The sequence below is a fragment of the Madurella fahalii genome (genome assembly GCF_045866475.1).
Source record: "Madurella fahalii IFM 68171 DNA, scaffold_3, whole genome shotgun sequence".
NCBI lineage: Eukaryota > Fungi > Ascomycota > Sordariomycetes > Sordariales > Madurella > Madurella fahalii.
In genome coordinates this window covers 841,262-863,153 of record NW_027263973.1, presented here as the reverse complement: position 1 = coordinate 863,153, position 21,892 = coordinate 841,262, and the positions used below count along the sequence as shown (strand labels likewise).

The 21,892-nt window shown below is 51.5% G+C and overlaps 6 protein-coding genes across 6 annotated transcripts; 3 read left to right on the top strand and 3 right to left on the bottom strand.

Moving 5' to 3' along the window:
* Positions 1-192: 192 nt before the first annotated feature.
* CAT1 (catalase A) lies at positions 193-2,109 on the top strand (the record flags this gene model as incomplete). The annotated part of the gene is made up of 5 exons (XM_071061169.1): positions 193-201; positions 301-331; positions 404-539; positions 601-1,598; positions 1,754-2,109. 5 exons carry the CDS (start codon positions 193-195, stop codon positions 2,107-2,109), a joined length of 1,530 nt encoding a protein of 509 aa, XP_070917270.1.
* Positions 2,110-8,086: 5,977 nt separating this feature from the next.
* On the bottom strand, positions 8,087-9,290 carry MFIFM68171_05748 (Class I glutamine amidotransferase-like protein; the record flags this gene model as incomplete). Its single annotated transcript, XM_071061168.1, has 4 exons — positions 8,087-8,245; positions 8,380-8,979; positions 9,053-9,112; positions 9,183-9,290. 4 exons carry the CDS (start codon positions 9,288-9,290, stop codon positions 8,087-8,089), a joined length of 927 nt encoding a protein of 308 aa, XP_070917269.1.
* An 805-nt stretch (positions 9,291-10,095) lies between these two features.
* On the bottom strand, positions 10,096-10,599 carry MFIFM68171_05747 (uncharacterized protein; the record flags this gene model as incomplete). The annotated part of the gene is made up of 1 exon (XM_071061167.1): positions 10,096-10,599. The coding sequence occupies one exon, from the start codon at positions 10,597-10,599 to the stop codon at positions 10,096-10,098; it is 504 nt and encodes a 167-aa protein (XP_070917268.1).
* A 4,395-nt stretch (positions 10,600-14,994) lies between these two features.
* On the top strand, positions 14,995-16,576 carry MFIFM68171_05746 (C2H2-type domain-containing protein; the record flags this gene model as incomplete). The annotated part of the gene is made up of 3 exons (XM_071061166.1): positions 14,995-15,293; positions 15,356-15,636; positions 15,687-16,576. 3 exons carry the CDS (start codon positions 14,995-14,997, stop codon positions 16,574-16,576), a joined length of 1,470 nt encoding a protein of 489 aa, XP_070917267.1.
* Positions 16,577-18,394: 1,818 nt separating this feature from the next.
* MFIFM68171_05745 (uncharacterized protein) lies at positions 18,395-19,198 on the top strand (the record flags this gene model as incomplete). Its single annotated transcript, XM_071061165.1, has 1 exon — positions 18,395-19,198. The coding sequence occupies one exon, from the start codon at positions 18,395-18,397 to the stop codon at positions 19,196-19,198; it is 804 nt and encodes a 267-aa protein (XP_070917266.1).
* Positions 19,199-19,350: 152 nt separating this feature from the next.
* MFIFM68171_05744 (GNAT family N-acetyltransferase) lies at positions 19,351-20,015 on the bottom strand (the record flags this gene model as incomplete). The annotated part of the gene is made up of 2 exons (XM_071061164.1): positions 19,351-19,714; positions 19,768-20,015. 2 exons carry the CDS (start codon positions 20,013-20,015, stop codon positions 19,351-19,353), a joined length of 612 nt encoding a protein of 203 aa, XP_070917265.1.
* Between the last annotated feature and the right edge of the window lie 1,877 nt (positions 20,016-21,892).

Genomic DNA, 21,892 nt, shown 5'->3' with positions numbered 1-21,892 from the left:
CCACTCACACTGCATCTAACTGTGATGACGTGATAGAGTAGCATTTACTGGCAGTGATGATGCGTAGACCTCCCTAAAACGTTGAATAAATGTTTTATGCATTTGTCTCTACAATGGGCACCACAACGAACTCCTCCACGACACTCCCTTTAGATTTGCTGAATCAACGAGAAAGATAGGCAGAACTGGAAAATGTCTTCAGTGGGTTGAACAACCGATGATATTTTGCAAAACCGCCTTTCCCGCCTCTCTCCCCCCTCGAGACAGCCGGTGCTTGCTAACACGAGCTATGACTGGTAGGACGATGCCCCCGTATATACGCTAGCAGAAGGTACAACTAGATTTTCTCGTCCTCTGAGCAAGAGCCCCACGTTGTAGCTCGAGACTAACGATCTCTACACAGGGCGGCCTGTTCATGATCCATCCGCCGCAACTCTCCTCCGCGGTGGCAAGCCCCGCGGAGGAGCACTGGCACTTCTCGAAGACACCCAGCTCATCGAAACTCTTGCTCATTTCCCTCGGGAGAGAATCCCTGAAAGGTAACGTTCTATGCGAGAACCTTCAATAACGAATGTCCATTTTCTGACTTCCGGTCCAAAGAGTTGTGCACGCCAAGGCGGCAGGGGCTTGGGGCGAATTTGAGTGCACTCACGATGTTTCGGACTTTACATCTGCTGCCTTTCTGAGCGAGGTGGGCAAGAAGACCAAGGTCCTGGCGCGGCTATCTACGGTGGCTGGAGAGAAGGGGTCCTCTGATACCACACGCGATATCCGCGGGTTCGCGGTCAAAATGTTTACAGAAGAAGGCAACTGGGACTTCGTGGGCAACGACCTCCCTGTCTTCTTCATTCGAGACCCTGTCAAGTTTCCGAGTCTCAACCGATCCCACAAGCGCCACCCGCAAACCAATGTCCCCGACTCGACCATGTTCTGGGATTTCCACAACAACAACCAGGAGGGCGTTCACTGCCTTATGCAACTCTTTGGCGGGCGCGGCGTCCCAGAGTCCCTCCGTAACATCAATGGCTACGGGAATCATACTATCAAATTTGGAAAACCAGAAGATGGCACGTTCAAATACGTCAAAATCCACTTCAAACCCGATGCGGGGATCAAGACGCTGGATCACTCCGAAGCTTTGCGGCTGGCGGGAGAAGAACCGGACTACCATATCAAGGACCTCTACAATGCTATCGAGCGAGGCGAGTATCCATCGTGGACCATGTACTTCCAGGTTATGGATCCAAAGGAAGCCGAAACTTATCGGTGGAACATCTTTGACATAACTCGCATCTGGCCGCACAAGGATTACCCCCTGCGGCCCATTGGTCGACTTGTTCTCAATCGCAATCCCGACAACCATTTCCAGGACATTGAGCAGGCCGCTTTCAGCCCCAGTAACATGGTTCCCGGCATTGGACCCAGCGCTGATCCCATGTTGCAGGCCCGCATGTTCAGTTACCCGGATGCAGCCAGATACCGGATAGGTCCGAACTATCAGCAGTTGCCATGCAATCGCGCCGCCAACGTCTACTCGCCTTTCCAACGCGACGGGCCAATGCGGGTCGATGGAAACTATGGGGCTGATCCTGACTACGGTAAGTCGCCCCAGGCTGCTTTCAGTCGACCGTATTCCCCATGCATAAGACTGCAAGTTTCTCGCTGGACTAGTAGCTGGACTAAAAAAAAAAAAAAAAAAAAAAAAAAAAAGGATTGGAGAGCCCATGCTGATTCCCACTCTTTTCACTCACAGTACGCTCTTCCTTCCGCTCCCTTCGTCTAGGCCCTCCGGATGTTGCTCACGATGAGTGGGTGGGCAAGGTGACGTTGTTTTCGTCAGAAGTAACAGATGAGGACTTTGAACAGCCCCGTGATCTTTGGAGGATTTTCAAGAGCAACGGCGAAGACAAGAAATTTGCCAGCAATCTTGCGGCCCATCTTGGCAAAGCACTGCCCCAGGTGCAGGAAGCAACGATTGAGATGTTTAATCGGGTCGACAAGGAAGTCGGGGAGGCGATACAGCATGCTCTCGACCATGTGAAGAGCACTGGAGGCGCCGGGATAGAGCATGGAAAGGCCCCTCTGGTCAAGGTGACTTCGAAGAGTTGAGTACACGGGTCTGCCTCGGTACTAGCTACGGAGCGAATTTCACTTCCTATGAAGACGAAGTGCACAACCATCGTTAGTGCGTTTCAGTCCTATAAGAAACCAACGTAGCGACCAGACGTAGAAGGTACTTCCGCGCTACGGCGCCCCCTACTGTCACGGCCGCAAAACGTGGCGGCACGCGCCAGCCAAATTCAGCGGTTACAACGGCGCTTTTTCGACTTCCTGTACAATTATTTTCAAGTACGGAAACTTGCTCTTGTGGGCCGCCTAGCTGGGATGCAACTAAGCCTTTCTCCCGCGGAAAACGTTGACAGTTTTTATTTTCCGAGGTACAGCCATCCGGAACACCGCCTCGGTCTAATTAAACTAGCCAGGGCAGTTCAAAACCCTGATCATGTCCTGCCAATGCCTGCCCTGAGCCAAAGAGAGGCCGATGACGGCAATGTTTACCTACTAATTAATTAGGTGCAGCAGCCTAGGCATGACACAGTTAGGCTTTCCAGTCTGCCAGCAGATGGGACACTGTGTGGTCAAGCACCAGAACGAGAATGTACCTTGGTTTTAATTACTCACACATTCGTTTTAAACCAACTCCTGGTAATAAATATCCTCTAAATTTACATTAACTACAAATTTTTATGTCTGGCTAGATCTATGCAAAATGACTTCTCTTGCCCCCTTCGCCATCCCCCCCACCGCCCTACATATCTAGTCGCTAACCCTAGTATCGCCGGGGTTTATCGTTAGCGCTATCGTGCTACACCAACCCGTACTATCGCAACCGTCTCTTCGCCCTTGATTGCAACGCGTTACGACCGATGTATTTTACTATAGTGGGAATCGCCTAGCGGCGGCGTTGACGCCTGAGGCTCAACCCTTCTCGACGCCGTGTGCCGCGAATTGCACGAGATAGAATTGAACTGCCACGCGCGTAGCTTTCATTGATGATACGGTTAAGTTTACGGGGGCGGAACCCGGATGGGATAGATGGGGTGTGGGAAGAAGATTACTCTCCCTGTCGGGGTTTGACGCCCCGTAAAGAGATGCGCTGTTTGTCTGAATCCCGAAAAATGGGTCGACCACGTCTGGGCGGGGGAGGAGGAGATTAACTCGGGATCTTGTTAGGGGAAGGTGCTTAAGTATGCGTAATTACGGCGAGACCACGTGGTTGTCTTACCCCGCGTTCGCAGCGTGGGAAAGGAGATATCAGGTGGTATGGTGATGGTTGGAAAGTAATGTCACAGAGCTCGATTTGGTGTCCTATCAGTGTCTAGTTACCCACCGCTGCCTCATTTTTTTTTCCCCCCTTATCCTACTCCTTTTCCCGTTTCATCTTCTCCGCTACCATACCGCTTGGATTCCCCGCCTCCAATAGCAAAAGGCTCGTGTTGCCGAGCAAGAGATCCGGTCACCCTTCCAAGAAGCCTACATCAGACGGGTGACTGGCTTTCTTTCGTAGCAAGAGGCACTGATTTAACACCGAAAACACACGAAGAAGGAAACAACAGCCGAGATGAAGGGAGAGACGGCAAAATAAATATGAGAGGGTGAGAATGTTAGCTTTCCAAAGTGCTAGCTGCGTGGATGCGGCCGAAAGGAGGCGCTCTGCCTCCAGAGGCTCTACATCACCCACCCTTACCTCGACAAGCAAAGCATTGAGGCCGCTGAGTGGTGCCTGCCGCGAGACCCGTACCGCTAGATCTTGGAGCAGGCCGCCTTCTAGCGGTAGCGGGAGAAACCCGATACCCTCTTGCTCTGGATTGAAGGCGGCCCCGGTACCGGTAAGGCGATGTTTGCTTGCGACGTCGTTAACGAATTGCGATGTGCCTACGAGAGTAAGACCACCTGTCTTTCTTCTTTTACAAGGCCGGCAATAAGTACAACAATAATAACGGTATAACCCCGTTGCACAGCCTAATGTGTTTACTTGTTGTCCAGTAGCTAGAGCTTATTAACTATTTACTTAAAAATACAAGCAAGTTAGCTCGACGCTATATTAAGGTATTTGGGTTTGGTATACATTGTATTACATTTTCTTTAGCTTTTTATAGGACTCAAACTAGGAAGCTAACAATAGTGTAAAACCAATAACAGCTGAAAAAGCCGCTATTACTATCAGTCAGTGAGTTGGCCAGAGCCAGGAGCAGGGCCAAGGTCAGGAACAGGGTCAAGGCCAAAGGTAGGGCCCTATAGCCGAGGAAGTGCTGAAGAGGGTTTGTGGGGAGCGTTGGAAAAGATAGGACGAAGGCTGACCTACTAGGCTAGCCGACGAGAGATCTCTCGAACTACTATTTACCAACAAAGCTCCTTGCTAGTATAGGCTTGAACAGGGACTATCAGCCTACAGAACTTTCTGTTTCAGCAGGGGTTTCTAGACCTCTCTACTCCCTACTATAGCTGTAGGGAAAGCTAGGAAACGGTAGAGTACCTTGTTTTGTGGTACCCAATACCGCTGAAGCCTAGAGCTTAGCTAAGGACAGAAATTCGAACCCACTGGTGAGTTGGGGAAAACTGTCCCCAGAGGGCGGCGTCCCTCTTGTCAGAGGGCCACACTTACTAGGATGGCACCCTGGGGGCTGGAACTTGCCGTAGACCCATTTTTCTTTTACACCAAAGTAGAGCCGTCCTGGCCATTGCTCCTTAGACAGGACAGCCAATTCAGCACTCTTTTCCGCACATGTTGCAGGCTCAATTGACGAGCTTTCTTTATATACAAAGCGATGTCCCCCTGACCAGAGGGAGCACTATCTGCACATATTGTTCTGACTTTGTTTAAGCTACAGAGACCTAATTTGTGGTGGTATCGCCTGACCTGTCTTGTCTATCTTGTCTGCCTGGCATTTTGGCCGCCTTTGCCCTCCCTCGTGTTTTGATGGGTATATGAGTATAGATGTGTATTTGTGCACCATTCTACTGGGACCTTAGCCTTGTATTTCAGGCTGTTGAGGAAGGGTTTGGGCTGGCTGATAGATTCGGATTGCTTGATGGAATATAACCTAGCTCGACTAGACCATTTTCCTTTATATTTAAACCATTCCTTAGTTCCACTGCAGTAGATAGATTCTCAAGACTTCAACACCTTGACAGCACTTCCCACGACCTCTGCCAAGCTCCTACACACGTGACAGTTTTTTAGTGGACCGGTAATTCATGTTTGAAATGTTGACTTTATTTTATATAGATTTGTGATAAAGTATTTGATAAGCGAGTCGTATAGTTCCCACCACCCTACAACAACTATCCTCAATTACAAAACAATAACACTAGGAACTAACTATAATTACATCAGAAACAGCTGAATCTGACGATTCTGCAGCCTCCTTACAAGTACGGGCATTATGGCCAGGCTTGCCACACACACTACAGCACCATATCTTCGTACAGCCCCCCCTGTACTACTACCACCCGGCTGTATACCTTCAACTACCTCCTCACCTCCATCCTTCTGGGCCAGTAGATCGTGTACAACCTGTACAGTAAGTGATCCTCCAAGCTGTACGCGTGTTCTTTTGGCTCTCCGGCGCTTGCTTAGCGCTTCGTTGGCCTTGCGGAGTGAAGAAACCTCTGTACGAAGAAGAGCTACCTGTGAGGACAGGCTGAGCGGGCCGGCGTGAGGCGCGGTCCAGAAGTCTCGGAGCCGCAACGTAAGCGAGCCTCAGAAGCAACAACGGCACTAAGCTGTAATGGCATAAATAGCGCGTCAGATGAGCGTCGAAGGAGCGCACTAGCAAGGAGGACAACAAAGCAGCAGAGCGGGGAAGTAAGCCTTAGCGATACTGTCACGGGCATAAGAAGGAGAGCGGGAGACAAAGCTTAGGAGGGAGGCAGAGTTCAATGAGACCATCATCCCAGCCCTAATGAGTACTCTACTCCTACGTTGCGTGTGCACTGCTCGTACCCAGTCACTCTGGTCTTACTATCCTTGGATCCTTGATCCTCACACTACTTCGTGCATTACAGCCGTTGTACTCTTTGTTAGTTGGTCTACTGCAGCTAATATTGAAGTCGGGGAGCTGTTTTGGTGGTTGGCAATACGGGTCTTTATAGCCGTTGACTATGCGTTGGCTTCTCGGGGGTTATGTGGTGTCTGGAAAACCCAAGGTTGTGCTGTACTTGGCTGTGATGCTAGGGGTATTGGCGTACGAAGCTGTACATCCAGAGTAGAAAGTACCCTCTTAGGATCGTACGGTATAAGGCCGGCCCCTAAAAAGCTACCCTGTATATTGCTCTCTGTTATAGAGGCAAAGAAGGCCTCGCGGAAAACGCAGAGGAACTCGAGCTTGCTGACGTAGTTGATATGTATGCGTATTAAGTCCTCGATTTGGCGACTGTATACCTGCTTTAGTGGCCCGAAGCAGCCAATATCGAGTGGCTGGCACTTGTGGGAAGAGTGGGGAGGCATGTAGAGTATGATAATGTTGTTCTACTTGCAGTAGAGCTCGAACTTAGTCGAGTGGTGGCTTTCGTGGCTGTCGAGGATCAACAACTGGTATGTACCCTTTGTACGGGATTTTGTATAGTAATCGAAGTGCTTGATCCAATCTAGGCCTACTGCATTGGTAGTCCAGCTATTATCGGTAGTTGCAATACGCCAGGTAAGTAGAAGATTGCACTCCCGGTACCAGTTACTAAGGTGGTATTGTGTAGCCAAGATGATGAACGGTGCGATAGCCCAACCAAGAATGTTAATACCCTGGATCACTGTTGCCCACTCGCGGTTGCTAGGCCTGGCTAGCTTTGCCTTGCTATAGCTATCAGAGGTTGTAACAACTATACCTGCGAAGATGATCCCCATCATAAACCCAGTCTCGTCGAGGTTGTAGATATCGTCATCTACAATACCGTACTTGGCCCTGGTATTCTGTACAAGTGCAAACTACTCGCCAATAACCTTTGGATCCTCGTAATTGGCCCTCTGGTAGTCGACGTGCCCAACGGATATTGAGCTTTGGCTGGCGTTTGACAAAGTTGTGGGCCCATCGCTTGCCAACAGGGGGCGCGTCGTATACGCGTAACAGTTGGTTGGCTATATCTTCCACACCAGACAGTCTAGGTGGAAATGCACGTAAAACTAGCTCAATAATATATCGAACAATAGCCTCCTCTTCAGAATCAGTGAGCCGGCGTGAGTTGGCTGGAAGATCGCGTCGTGCAGGCTTGCCAGCACGTCGGTCAGAGAGGGTCATAGGCGGTACATTGTAGAACGTAGCTGCAGCTCGGAGGCTTAATTTTTCATCGTTTTGATGAGCTTCGAGGGCCAAGAGTATCCTGGCTTCCTTTGAAGTGGAGGCATATTGGGTTGTGGAGAAAATTGATGTTAGGTGAAAAGAGGACGCGTTGTGGTGGGGACTGTACGACTCGCTTATCTGTACGACTCGCTTATCAAATACGTTAATTATCGCAGGCCAAATGCTTGCAACGTCCGCAGACTCATTCAAAAGGCAAATGTCAGGTGACCTGTATCTACCACGCTTGGGCTACAAAGACTTACACTAGCCCCGGCCCAAGCCAGCGACCTTGCCGGGTGAATGAGGTTGTGTGCCAGAGACTAGCTGTGGCGTCTTGCACTAGCAGCTGAGGATCATAGACAGCAATAAAGATCAACAAGGGTAACTTTCAAGTATTGTAACAAGCAGTTGAGAATCCGCTTTGGAAGAGGTGTGAATAAAACAAAGAACCGCCAAACCTCGTTATGTATATCCTATAGTAGGTCAGGGGTGTATAGTAGTGTTCGAAGTCGAGATTTTGTGCCAGAGCAGGAAGCATAGTCGCCGTTCTTATCCCCATTCGTACTAGGGCCCGGCAGAAGTCAATCACTTAGTATAGAGATGCTGCATATATTTGAACGATAGACTGACCCAGTTGTCGCTCGTAGACTCCAAGAAGGGACTCCCTTGAACATTAGAAGGCACTGAAGTGCCTGCAGGCACTCTATTATTTGGGTCCCTGGTATGTTCCACCCACTCCAAGTTAGGTGCTAATTAATAATCTCCCTCGCGATTGGAGGAAGTTCCGCAAAATGGGAAACATGCTTATTCGTATGTGCGGCCATAGCGCCTTGACCAGAACACTCGAACTCGTATCCAACAGGCCCAACACAGTCGCCTAGAGAGCGGCCCTTATCAGCTCCGGGAACCTGACAATAAAAGATTAGCACTAATCGCCCGCGCAGAACGCACTAGTAGTTACCGAGTTCACCGTCCGCGGGCGGGACGACCAACTTCGGCCATATAGATACGGCAGTGCTAATATGAAAACCCCAACACTCACATCGTGCACGACCGAATACGGATCCCAGCGCTCGTCCGTGTGCGGCGGGTGCTCCAGGGCGTTCATGACGGGGTCAACGGCGGCGGGGCCGAGGAGCCTGCGGAAGAAGGCGTAGGCCATGTCGATGCCGGCCGACACGCCGGAGCTGGTCCAGACCTTGCCGTCCTCGGTCCACCGCGCTGTCGGCACCCACTCGACCTCCCCGTCCCCGAACTGGGTGACCCAGGCCCAGGCGGCCTTGTTGGTCGTGGCGCGCCGCCCCGCCAGGACTCCCGACTTGGCCAGGAGGCCCGCGCCGGTGCACACACTGAGCAGGTACTGCAGCTCGTCGAACCGCGAGACGATGAAGTCCTCGACCGTCGTGTCGTTGTTTTCATGCAACACGCGGGTGCCTTGCCCGCCGGGCACGAGCAGAAGGTCCAGCGGGGGCGCGTTGGCGAAGGTGTGCGTTGCTACAAACCGGGGCGCCTGGACAGGGTAGATAGCGGGTGGGAGATTCGGGTTGGGCGGGAGTGGATTCTTGAGTGGCGGAGCGCGGGCCCAGACGGGGCCGGTTTCTTTCCAGAGGGTCGAGAGTGTCATGTTGTGACGGCCCGAGAGCTACGTCGTTTTGTAAGTGCCGCTTTCCATTTTCTTATCTTTCCCCTCTGTGAAATGTGGAGGGAATACTTACTACCTGGATTATGTCTAGTGGTCCAATAACATCGAGGGGTTGAAATCCGGGGAATAATACCTGACTTTGGGTCAGCCGTTGTGCCTTGCGGGGAATGACGAATGTAACAAAAAGAAGAGGCTGATCATACGACGCCCACAGATAGGACCTTTGTTGGGTCATAGTCATTTTGCCCGGCTGACGCAAGAGTGGTGACAAACAAAAGGATGTTGAGTAGGGCAACTGTCTTGCTTTTCATGGTGAGGTTGAGTAATCCCTTGTCGCAAAAGAGACACGGGTGTCGGCGGTTAGAGTTTTTGGTTCACTGTGCAATTTCGTGTGCTAATAGTGGTTATCGATCATGATGTACACGAGCTCTGAGCTTCCGATTGAGGGCCATATATACTAATTCGCGGAAAGGAGACGTGGATCTCCCCCGCTTTGCTAATGCTCGTCCTTACTGCCCAGCTTCGAAGGTTACAAGTCATGTGGCAGATATGAGCACGTTTAATTAGTGTCTAGGAATTTGCTCCCTTCTATCTGACGGTGACATGTCCGTAACATCGACGATGGACGGGCCATTCAACGTAACCCGGGCCATGCTTACCGGCTCAGCTCACATTATCCACCTTCCTCTCTCGGCCGCCTAGTCTCTGCGTAGTATATCAACAGGCACTGAGCAAGTTTGCGCAGGATGAGCGGGCGTCTGAGTGTCGAAAACCTACGGCGAAAGTCCAATCCGACTAATACTCGTTCCGAGTTACCTACCTAAATAAAAGCGGAAGCTGGCGCGGAATTGCACACGAGCGTTGAAAGTCCGGTAATAACTTGCGCAATTCCCATTCTCGCCCAAACTCATACAGCTCTAGCGGACAGGTCCTACATCAGGATTTTACTCGACAATTGAACGTCTTCCCTCGGAATCTTGTTTTATCAACTACCTGCTCGGAGGACCCCGTTCCTGGGCCAATGCAGAAGGTACATTGATTCACAAATGATATGGAGGACGACCGGTGCCGAGAGTAATACAACATCCGCGATCGCACTCCCGAGACCAATCCCGGTCAAGCACCCCAGCCCTTCCAGGGAAGCTCCACCACCAACGACCCGGGCGGTATACAGATGCCTGCCCCAGTAAATTCGTCCTGGTACGCAAAGTCGATCTTCGGGTTGAGGAGGCAGTCCCACCCACTCTTGCACTTGGGTTCCTTTTTCCCGCCACATGTGAGCACGGCGGCCATGCACCTCCCGGGAATGTCGGTGATGGGCGAAGTGGCGTTGTAGACGCACACCTGGCCGATCGGGCACAGGTTGGGAGAAGCTGTCTTTCCGCCGCACGACTGGAGGACGCAAGTCCCGGGGAAGTCGGCCGAGTTGGGCGGCTGCGTCGGTGCGCATACCAAGCCTTCGGGACACGGGTTGAGCTGCGGGGCGAAGCCGCCGCAGTGAGCTGGCGGGCTTCGAGCGGGAGCCGTCGCGTCCGATGGCGGCGATATCGTGGACGACGGCTGGCCTGGCGGGAGCGCCAGGGCAAAATAGAAAATTCCAGCGGCAAGGATGAATTTCATCGTGGCGCGGCAAACAGACGTTGGGGGGGGGGGGGGGGGTCTCGAGGATAATTAACTAGATCGCGAGTTGCGATGCCGGACCAAGGAGCTGCAATGACGCGAGCTACGGGGCCAGTCTTTTATATCGATGCTGAGGCTGGTCTGATGCTCTCGTTAATTAGTGCTTGGACGGTTCGAACAGCAGTACACCATACAAGCAATCCAATGGTTCACCCAGTGCCAGGTAGCGCGGCGCATGCATGGAGGTCGTGCAGATACGAGGGAAATGTATGATCGCACTGAAGGGAACGTCCGTGACTGAAATGGAAATGCCTAAAGGGCGGTGAAAAAGAACCAGGAGTGTCATGGCAGCCACCCTAAGAACACCAATGGTTAGACAGGGGGCTTGCGGCCATTGTGAATCGCTAGGAAATGAGTGACGGACTACTACCTAGCACTCAGCCATTTCCCCTGCGTCCTTGGCAAAGCATCTGGTAGTCCCTGATCTGCAACCGCAGCCCAGATCTCGGCTATGTTAGATAACCCTCAGCACTCCATTCGACACGTATTAATCTATTCTTGCTTCGAGATGCAGCAAACAGACCCCTGTTGATTCCAAAAAAAGATATTGGGCAACACAACAGGGTACGTTGCGCGATCGGACGAACTTTAGACCGCTGAAGAGGAGCAGCGTGTGGGATCTACAATAGCCTCTGGGGCCGCTCGGCATTCGTCTTCCAGAATGCCGAACTAAGTCTTGTCTCGTATACCAGCAGCAACCCACTAGTTGTTAAGATTGATGTGTCTACCCCATGGTAGCTACACTTGAATGTTGGCTGGCGTACAGGACATGCAATGGGTGAGCTGTGGGCTGGGCTCAATGTGGGGACTCGGCTTTCTTTGGAAACGTATGTTAGAGCAGAGATAACGGGCAATGCGGGGAGCATCTATAACTTAAATAGCAAGTTTAGCCTCCTATCACTCCAGATGTGTCATTCTGGAGACACGATAGCCTCGGAGACGTAGTGCAACACAAGAGAGAAGCGCGTGAATGGAACAGGAGGTAGACGATAAGGATTCCCTGGCGACGTGGGGAATTCAGAGGAGACGAGGTTTGTCATTTAATTAACTTGCAACTTGACTCAGATGTCAATAGAGATAGGACCGATATATCTTTGTATGCTAGTCTACCCCTGTTATCAGGTTCTGGCCAGAAACCCAGGCCCTCATACCGCAGGTCAAGCCCGGTCAACGGCATACACCTTATTTGTCCCTAACACAGAAATATTTACGACATGCACAGCAACAGCTGTCAACAATGCGGCCTCACTATCGTTATCCGCTACGGTATGGTGACGGTCTGGCCTTCGATAAACCTCTAATTGACACCGTAAACCTGCAGATAATTTTCTTCCATGCCACTCAGGAACTTGTCGGCGTGGCGATGCAAAGGTGTCTAGCCATCCAGTGGTGGATAGAATTGGAGATCGACAATGGATTTCCGGGATGGATGGTAAGTTTGTAGTCATAAGAGGATTTTCGGTGGTCTCCATGAGGGGCGCGGATCGCTGAACGGGAGTCGGTATGAGACATATTATAACAGTCAGGTACTCGTACCCAAACATGTGTGTAAGTATCAAATGTCTTGCTGGCTGATGCCATTGTTGGTTGACTCAAGTTTGTAATCCGGTGCTACGGTGTGGGTATTATCCATGACCGACGGGGATGGAGCTTTATAATTATTTACCTTAGGTTAGGTAGGTACCTAGGTAGTTAGTACTTCTGCAACTATCTTAGGGGGATGCGAATAAGGCCTCTTCTGGTTGGGTGAACCTGGGTCAGCTGGAAGCGGCGGAGTTTGGGCTGCTGCCTGAGGTGCTTTATGGTACCTACAGTAGGTACTGTACCTAGGGTACTGTGCTGTACAGTACAGTACCTTGGGTTCTCAGCTTTGCTGATCTTCCCCCCGCATCGGCACCCGACTGCCCTGCAACTTCGATTTCGCCATTCGCAATTCATCATGTGTAGGCCACCGTTCCATTCCGCCTCTGCCAGCGGGGAAAGACCTAGGATGAGTCGACAGCTCTCCGGCCTCCCCGTGGAGCTCTTGCACGGAATCTGCTCCCGACTCTGCACCCATTGTCAAGCGGTGGGTGCTGGCCGATTGCAACCCCATTCCGATTCCTGGCAACGTCGCGAGATTCGCCGGAGTCGAGGTGCCCTCGCTGCCCTTTGCCGAACCTCCAAGCTACTTTACCAAGTGGCGGAACCCTATGTTTATCATTTTATTCACGTTGACGGTTCCCGTCTCCCATCCCTGGCTGAGACGCTGACATCAAGGTGTGGCCACATCACTAACCTGGCGCTCCAAAATCCTCCTCTGACCGTCCCAGACCGGATCTCGCATACCAGGCGAGACACGTCGAATTTGTCTATGACCTCGCCGGCTCCATCTCCCCAGAACTCGCTAAACAGCTCTCCGATGGTGCCGTACGATGCAACCTTCGCCTCCCGGATGCATGGTCCGAATCCTACAAGAAACGTTCACTTCTTCTCTTGGAACTCGTTCTCCTGCACACAAAGAACGCCAGCGCATTTAACATCACCATGGGCGCAACGACAACCTTTGCAGACATTGCCGCCACTCACAGAACTGAAGACAGCGCGATTTGCTTACCGGCGCTAGAAACATTGTTTGTTGGCCCCCACGACACTGAGGGGAACTTCGAACTTCAACGGGCTTGGCCTCTTCTGCAGGTTGCGCCCAACCTCAAAAGGCTTTTTATCAGCAGAGCCATCGACTTCATGTGGATCGTACCACAATTGACGAGCATAGTTGATCTAAACCTTCACCACTGCCATTTTCTACCCGAAATGACCACGTCGCTCATCGCTTCTTGCGCCCGGCTTGAGGTGTTCAACATAGTTGGAAGCGGTAACTCGCTCATCTTTCCGATCAGCCCACGAGCTGTTGTTTCTGCCTTGCGCAACCACAAGACCTCCCTCAGAAGTCTCAGTCTTGACGTGCGCGGCCGTTCTGAGGAAGGTCCTCTGGCCTACGGCAACGACTCGGGTGGGCTACGAGACTTTGCGAGGCTCGAGTCTCTGTTTATAAGCCTTGAAACATTCCGTGGCTGCCGCCCCGAAGCCGGCCAATCCGATCCCTTCCTCGCTGGGATACTCCCTAGATCCATCAGGCGCCTGCATTTGACGGATCACTTTGGTACTATTATATCAAACCTTTGGGGATTAGAGGCTGAGCTGGAGCGTGGCGCCTTCCCGGAGCTTGCTGAAGTCGCCGTGGATGTGGGTGGCCAGGGGATCGAAAACACGACTGATGCTACTGTTAGGTTAGCGTCTCTCGGGGTCATCTGGTCCTCGCGGCCAGGTTTCAGGCTGCTCACTTCACCTGCGAGCTGCCCAATGCATGAGTGGCTTTGATGATTATGTAAGGTACTTACCTACTTTCTCAACAATAATTAAGTCGGCGTTTATCTCCTAAAGGTGACGTTTTGGGGAGGGGGTGGGGGAGGCGTTCCGTCAGTCGAAATCTCCTGAATAACATGGGCAATACGGAAAAGAGCAGTAACGAAGCGAACGCCTCCTGGAAGTAAAGTAATGTAAAAACGTCAATCTCGCATGTGTCGCTGGCAGCAAGTCGCTGATAAAATTGCCCACGAGGCCGATGTCGAATCAGCGTACGGATGGGGTCTTCTAGCCGCTGATGGGCCATTGGAGGAAATCAGCCATTGACCAATTGCAGTGCAAATTGACCCCCGGGACAGGGATCTAACCCGAGAACCCTAGTCCGGCTGCGGCTCCAGCATTGACAGGACAAATAGCGTCCAACGCTGCTGGATTCATTGACGCGCGCTGCTGCTTACCATCCAGCTATTTCCGGAATGGGTTCCCGCCTTCATTTTGTCTTTCCCTATGCCCCAACCCATTCGCGGGTGGCCTATGTATCTTGGCATTTCCAGAGAAGCCGATTGCTGCTCTCTGCTCGAGCCGACCCACTGCCACGTTCCCATGACCGTGAAGGCGGCCACGCGGGAAGCCCCGCGTTCGCAATTACTTCTGCTCTCTTTTCTCACCTGTGCCTATCTGTTTGTTTGTTATTGACTTGTCATGGCCCATTTGAGCTCGACGCCGAACAGTCGTGTACAGCAGACGGCGTGGAGCGATGCACCGGTGACGACCAGAGTGGATTTCTATCAGAGGAGGCTCTCTTTCCTTCCGGACCGCGCTTCTGGCCAACGGGGACTTCAATGCAAGCCGTCAACGTCGAGCCGGAACCAGGATACTAGGTCCCCCAGTATGCCACGCTTCGGCCGTCCATCTAGTCTGGACACAAGTGTCCCCGCTGAGCTACGAAGGTTGTCATCGGGAAGGCCCCGGGACTTGGCCGATGAAGCCATGAGTTGGCGGAATAGCCGGGATTACTACCGCGGAAATTCACCTAGGTCTCCGTTATTAGCACGGAAGTTCGCGCTTGATACTGAATGGGATTATCAACGAAAGGCACAACCGACTAGCCATGGCCACCATGGCTCCGAATGGGAGACGGAGACATTGATGGACACTACGAGCATCGTGGGTGACGGGCCACGGATACAGTACCCATGCCCATTTAGGAAACGAAACCCCGTCCGGTTCAATGTCCGGGACCACGAGCGCTGCGCCAAGGCCCCTTTCGGATCCATGTCTGAACTTAGGTGGGTACAAGACACAATATTCTGCTATTTCTATTTACATGCTGTTGCTGACAAGAGCGCAGATATCATCTCGTTTTATACCACAGGCGCAGGCTAGCCGGCTACAGATGTCGTCGCTGTAATCTAGGCTTTAAAACCGATGCCGCGCTTGAAAGCCATCTGCTCCTCCCAAAGGATGAAATGTGCGAAGTAAACCGGATACCCATGCTCAGTGATCCGGAGGATGGGATAACAGACGAAATTGGGAATCTGCTGGCTGCCAAGAGCGACCCCAACGAATCCTTGACTTGGGAAACGGTATGGCGGCTCCTTTTCCCTGGCGATACAGCCGTCCCAGACTCGGGTAAGGCTCCATGGCCTCCCACTCTGAAGCCAAGCTCACCCGCTTCCCAGACTTCCAGTCCGTCGTCGAGCTCGCCGAAGTAGATCAGATATTCGATGAAGGACAAGAAGCATTGAAGGCCAGCTTATGGGAGAAACTCCGGTTGCTGCTCCCCAGCACCATCGACGATCCGTACTGCAGCTTCGTGACCGGGCAGCTGGACCTGATATTCGAAACCCATCGAGCTGACATGATGAGGAAGGCCCTGAGCCTCGGGAGCCCGTCTGCGAGTGGAAAACCGCTGCCGGGAAGCCATACCGCCGAGCCGCCAGGTCACCCGAGAAGGCCGAATCGCAGATCAAGGCGGAGCACTCTCCTACAGAGCATATACAACGCCACGGCGCAAAGACACATGCAAGCAAGCAGCCTGAGAAGCGCGGGTCACTCACGCGGCGAGCTATCCATATCCACAGCCGAGATTGGACCACACACCCTTGTACCACACACTCAAAGAACGCAGCTAGCAGAGCTTTCCCCGGTGCCAGACGATCCTGACCACAGAGCCCACCACGAACTTCAAACCGGCGCCTCGTCCCGCGAGCTACGCGACTCGGGCATCGGCATGCCCTGCGACAGCTGCGAAAGCGAGCTCGCGCGGTGCAAATGTAACAGCAAGACACGTATTTCGTACCCCGACGAGAACAACGACAACGAGGGAAAGGAAACAGTCGTGCTCGGCGTTAGCACCAGCGATGGAAAACCCCCGGCGACGGCGGCGGAGCAACGGCAGCCCCTTGCGTGCCTGCCTCATTACCAGCCGAGACTGAGAGTCCAGACTGAAGAACTGGGCCCCTTTGCAGAGGAAGGTGGATTCGTGGCGTCTAGCGGCGGGGACAGGGACGGGTTCTCGCCACAGTCGTTTAAGCAGCGGTTGTTGAGACAGCAGTTGATGGGGGGCTAGCTCTATTACTTGGAGGAACTAGGCTGGGTAGAATGGGCTTGCGGAGGGTACATGTGCGAATACCTAAGGTAAGTAGCGGAATGTTCGACTTTCTGAGGGCCAAACTTTGCGGCGGTTGGGGAATTCTATCTGGAGGAAGTGTGCGATTGCTTAGCAGTGGTCAAAATCATTCGGGTAACGGGATTGGCTCGAATATAGGAGAAAATATAGCGATAATGATAGTATTAATACTCAATACGGTCAAAAGACATGAGCTTAAATGATATAATTAGGAGAACGAATTTCACTCATTCTCCCTTGGGGAATCCCCTTGCAGCTTTTGGGGCTGAGCACAGTCCCTACACACCCTGGCACAGGTGCTGCACACCCTAGCACCAGCGCTAAGCACCTCTACTGGCGATGTTCAGGGGGATCCAACCTGATGAGGCATCAACGGTCAAATGCGGGGTAATGGAAGGACGAAGTTTGGTGAGGGAAGAATGCCGCATAGTAAGCCCGCCCCTAGAGGCCTACGAGAAATGGGCTCTGGATTCGCCCCCGTAAGTTACGTGAGCATTGCGCTCTCTTCCCGAGGCACCAAGTAAGCTACCCTATGTACTTTTAGTGTTACACTGCCAACTCACTGACGGTTATTTAGGACATAGTCATCGGTTCTCTCAAGTCCGCCCAGACGATGGAACCTCAGCTTTGTGGTAAATGCGTGGAGCATTCTCAGCGGGAATATGACTTTTCCGACAGAACCTGGACCGTTAAGGACATTACCCTCACCGCATCGTATTGTCCGTATTGCGCTATTCTGTTGGTTTCGCTAGAGACAATATTCGAACGCGATCCCCTCTTTCACAGTAGAGAACGGAGCAATCAAGATACATAAGAGTTTTGGAGCCATATGGCGTCGAGGGAGGCTCATCGGCTCGACGCTGTGTTCAGTATCAGTATGCGGGAACTGAGGAATGTGTCGAGTTCAGCATCTTCCGCGTTCCTCAGCTCGACATTCTAACGCAAGCAAACACAACACTCTCGTTTTTGCACAAGAGAATACCAACCCGTTTCATCCTACCTAGCTCCACACAATCACAGGAGACTATCAGCTAGACTAAGCTCTGGTTGAAGAACTGCCTGGAAACTCATCGGCTGAAATGTTCTCCGTCATCAGAAGAGCAAGAATGGCAGCCCAAACGGCTCCTACGGGTTCGAACATCAGAATCAACCTACAACGTTCAACTGGTCGAGTTGGAAGACGGTGCAGAGGTGGAATATTTTTGCCTATCCCACCACTGGGGAGTTGGACAGGCACACTTTATTACAACCCGAGCCAATCTTGCCGAGCGAAAGTATGCGATACCCTGGGACGACCTTCCAAACTTGTTCCGACAGGCCCTTGAATTCACCCATCTTCTTGGGGCAGAGTACCTCTGGATTGACTCCTTGTGTATTATCCAAGGTGACCATCAAGACTGGAGCATGGAATCCAAGAAAATGGCTGGAATCTACCAGAATGCGAAGCTCACACTGGCAGCTAGCTGGGCTAAGAACAGCAGCGAGAATATGTTCAGCTCTCCCAAAGAGAGCGTACTCGGGATCAGAGTCGATGGCCTCGAGAGGTTTAGGGTCGTTGATAACATATTCGTCCGCGTCTTACTGCCTCACATGTTGGAGCGATTCCCGCTCCTTACGAGAGCTTGGGTATATCAAGAGCGATTGTTGTCTCCGCGGTACCTTCACTTCTCGCCTGTCGAGTTGATTTGGGAATGCAACACAGGAACCTTTTGTCAGTGCTCCGGAAGAGATGTCACGAGCGAAAGATGAATGGGGGAAATGGTTGGGGGTCGCTTCGCAAAACAGAGCTTCTGGCAGGGTATTGAATGGGACAAAGAAAAAAAGGCATTTAGGCCCAAGTCGAAAGCAGTTACCTGGAGCATGATTGTCCAGGAATATTTCAGCCACGACATTACCTACCAGCAAGACAAACTTCCTGCAATTGCTGGAATGGCCAAGAAGTTCCGGCAGCTGGGCCAAGACAGCAAATATTTCGCTGGCCTTTGGGAAAACACATTCGTCGAGAATCTAATGTGTCAAGCCTCATCTTGGTCAGCGAACATGCCGAGATCCGCCGAGTGGATGGCGCCGACTTGGTCGTGGGCATCGGTGGGAGCAGGCGTTCGATACTTTGGGCAGTATCCGGTCTGCCTCGAGGTCAGCAGCCGAATCAAGCTTCTTGATGCCTTCTGTGAGCCGGTACACGAAGACGACACGATGAACTTGAAGTCAGCATCCATGACCATTAACGGGCCAACTTTCACCGCCTCAGTTCAGCGGCACAACAGCGATAATGGACAAGCTGAATATGGTTTGGAAAAAGATGGTGTCAAGTCTGGCAAGTTCCACGTGGATTATGACCTTTCGGAACCAGGAGCGTTTCAAGTCAACTCTGGGAGTCTAGTGCTTTGTATGGAGGCTGGGGATGTGACAATCTACGACGACGATGGGTTTGGAATGCACGCTCTGGTGTTTCGAAAACTTTCAAGCGGGAATTATGATAGGATTGGGGTCGTAGAGTGGGATGAGGATATTCGCAAGGTTTCCAATATTGCGGAGATTGCCACCATTGTAGTCGTTTAGACTTCCATGATATTGAACTCAATGTTGGTACGGGGAACTCGGCCATCAGAGATGAAAAAAAAAAAAAAAAAAAAAAAAAAAAAAAAAAAAAAAGCTACTTAGTCCCCCTTGGAACGCTAACGCAGTACTTCACTCCCTGGCCGACTGTGAAGCTATTCCTTCTCCCCCTTCAAGTCCTCCCTTAGCATGCCAAACATCAAAATATCGAAAACCTCCCCATGCTTAAACCCCGCCCTCCTCCTCGTTCCCTCATACACAAACCTCGCCTTCTCCAGAACGCGTCGACTTCCCTTGTTGACCGCGTACACACACGCCTCGAGCCTCTCCAGCTCTTCGGCCTCATAATTCTCCAGCACCCAGCGTGAAAATTTGCCCGCAGCATCAGTCATGATCCCACGACCCCAGAACTCCTCGCCTAGCCAGTAACCCAGCTCTGCGGCGAGAGATTCATCTCCGTCAAAGAAGCGGATGCCGATGGAGCCCATGAAGGTATTTGTTTTGGGGTCGCAGATTGCGCTGTAAGTGTCAGTACTAGTGTTTTTGGACGGTGGAAATAATTTGTGTCATACTAGCTCAATGGCTTATCACCAGCGCATGCACGTTTGCACCAGGCTTCGGCATCGGCGAGGGTATATGGAGAGGGGAAGTGTGGACGCAGATAGCGGGCTACGTTGGGGTTGTTCGCGTGATGCGCGACGCCAGGGATGTCGGAGATGTGATACCGGCGGATGATGCATCTGGGCGTTGTGAGGATGGGCGCCGGGATGGGGGTGGTCTCGGGAGCCAGGGGCTCAGTGTACCTTGTCGATGAACCCATTGCTGTGGGCAGTTGTTGGCATTCAGAGCCGAAATGTCGCGTCTTACCCTTGTTGGGGTTTCTTATACTCGTTGCTTGAATTTGGAAGAAGCCGGGATGTGAGTCATCGGGTGAGTCATGAAGACGATGTTGAAATAAGTATTGCATCTGCCGGCCATAAACGGTTAGAGTTACAGCCTAGCATATACTAGTAAGGTCAACCATAACAGCCTTGCCTCGCGTTCAATCATTGCAAGATCCGCGCGCCCATCTGTCGTCCAATGTGTTGGGTTGAGTAAAAAGAACTCCACGCTCTGAAAATGAATGACAACTCGAACTCCTTCCTCGGTTTTACGGCCTGGGAGACCGCAACCGGTCGTGGCCCGAGCCTTGAGTACATCTCGCACATCTCATAGTTGTTTAATATTAATTGATACCTAGCTCTGTGTGTAACTAAGTTGAAAGTGGCGTTAAGTCAGGCTACCAAAGCCATGCCGGGAGCTTGGCATTGAAGGATTGACAGCCTGTGTTATCGACGTAACCTAGGTAAACCGCGGCAGCGAACAGGTTTCATTCCAAGTTTTGATGACGCGCATTTGTCTTCTCACTCCGACGAAGGTGATCTTCGCGAGCTTGCCATACCCGAATTAGAGACCTTGCGGCGTGTGCCACACTCAAAGTCGTAGCGTATAGTTTACGTTCAACGTGTTAGCGATTTCAGGGAGGTCGATACAAACGAGACTTGTGAGGTAAGAGATCAAGATAGCAAAGAATAAGGCATGATTTTACTAGCACACGTGCGGATTAGCCACCGCAACCTGCCACAGCCTGCGGAGTCAATGTTTGGGCTCCGATGTCATCAACGGTATGGTCCACGTTCCTGTTTCTATCGTGCAATATCGACTTTAAACGATGTAATCATTATATCAGACCCACTAGGATTAAGGAGGGAAACGTTGGCAACGATATCACCGATTCCTAGAGCTACGGCAGCAACACGGCAAGCTATCCTACTTGATATTAAAGCTAGGTAATTAACCTAATAGTAGGCTTCTACTGCTCAGGCAGCTTCACAACCGGTTACAATAGGGGTCATCTGGTTAGAGGGAGAGAATCTCGTAAGTAGAGGAATTCTTCAAGTAAGCCGAGTAATAGGTTTGGAAAGGGTTGGATTTAGACAACCTACCACAGGACGTAGCTAGGACCGCCCGACTTGGTGTACAGAGCTAAGAAAGGGACCCTTGTAGGATTAAGCTACAATGAGAATATAAAGAGTAAAATGCTATGCTTGGAAACTCAGCTCGATTCGAAGCTGACACAAATGGGCAACAGTCTCGACAAGTATATAGGATGGGTCTGTTACGACACCTTTGTGTTCTTTTCCCATTATAATTATTTCCTCTCAAACCCCATAATTTCTGCTTCCTGTTCAAGACATTTTGGTATTCTGACGATCGTAGGTTTCTTCCTATATGTTCAGCGGTATCTCCGGCCAAAGCATGGAAAGAGAGTACTTGAGAACGCCTGGCTTATAGAGTTATAGTGCTTAGAATCTGAAGTAGCGAGAATGTCATGAAACGTTAATGATAAACTACTGCTCAAAACCAAGCCGCAAAGACACCACCTCCTTTCGGTCCATGGTGTGCTCATCGACCGTAATCCCATAAACCCCAAGAATGTCGGACGATAGTCACTGACACGGACTGCTGAGTTAAAGAGTGGGTATCCTTCGCTTCATCATATCATCATACACTTCCACCACTCCCCCTTCCTTTCATACCTTCCAGTCCATCCATATAAACCTTGGTAGTCCTAGTAGGAGTAGTTTCACAACCCAACGAAATCAAACCCCATCCCCCAAAGAAATTAAATAAATAAATATAAATAATCAACCCCCC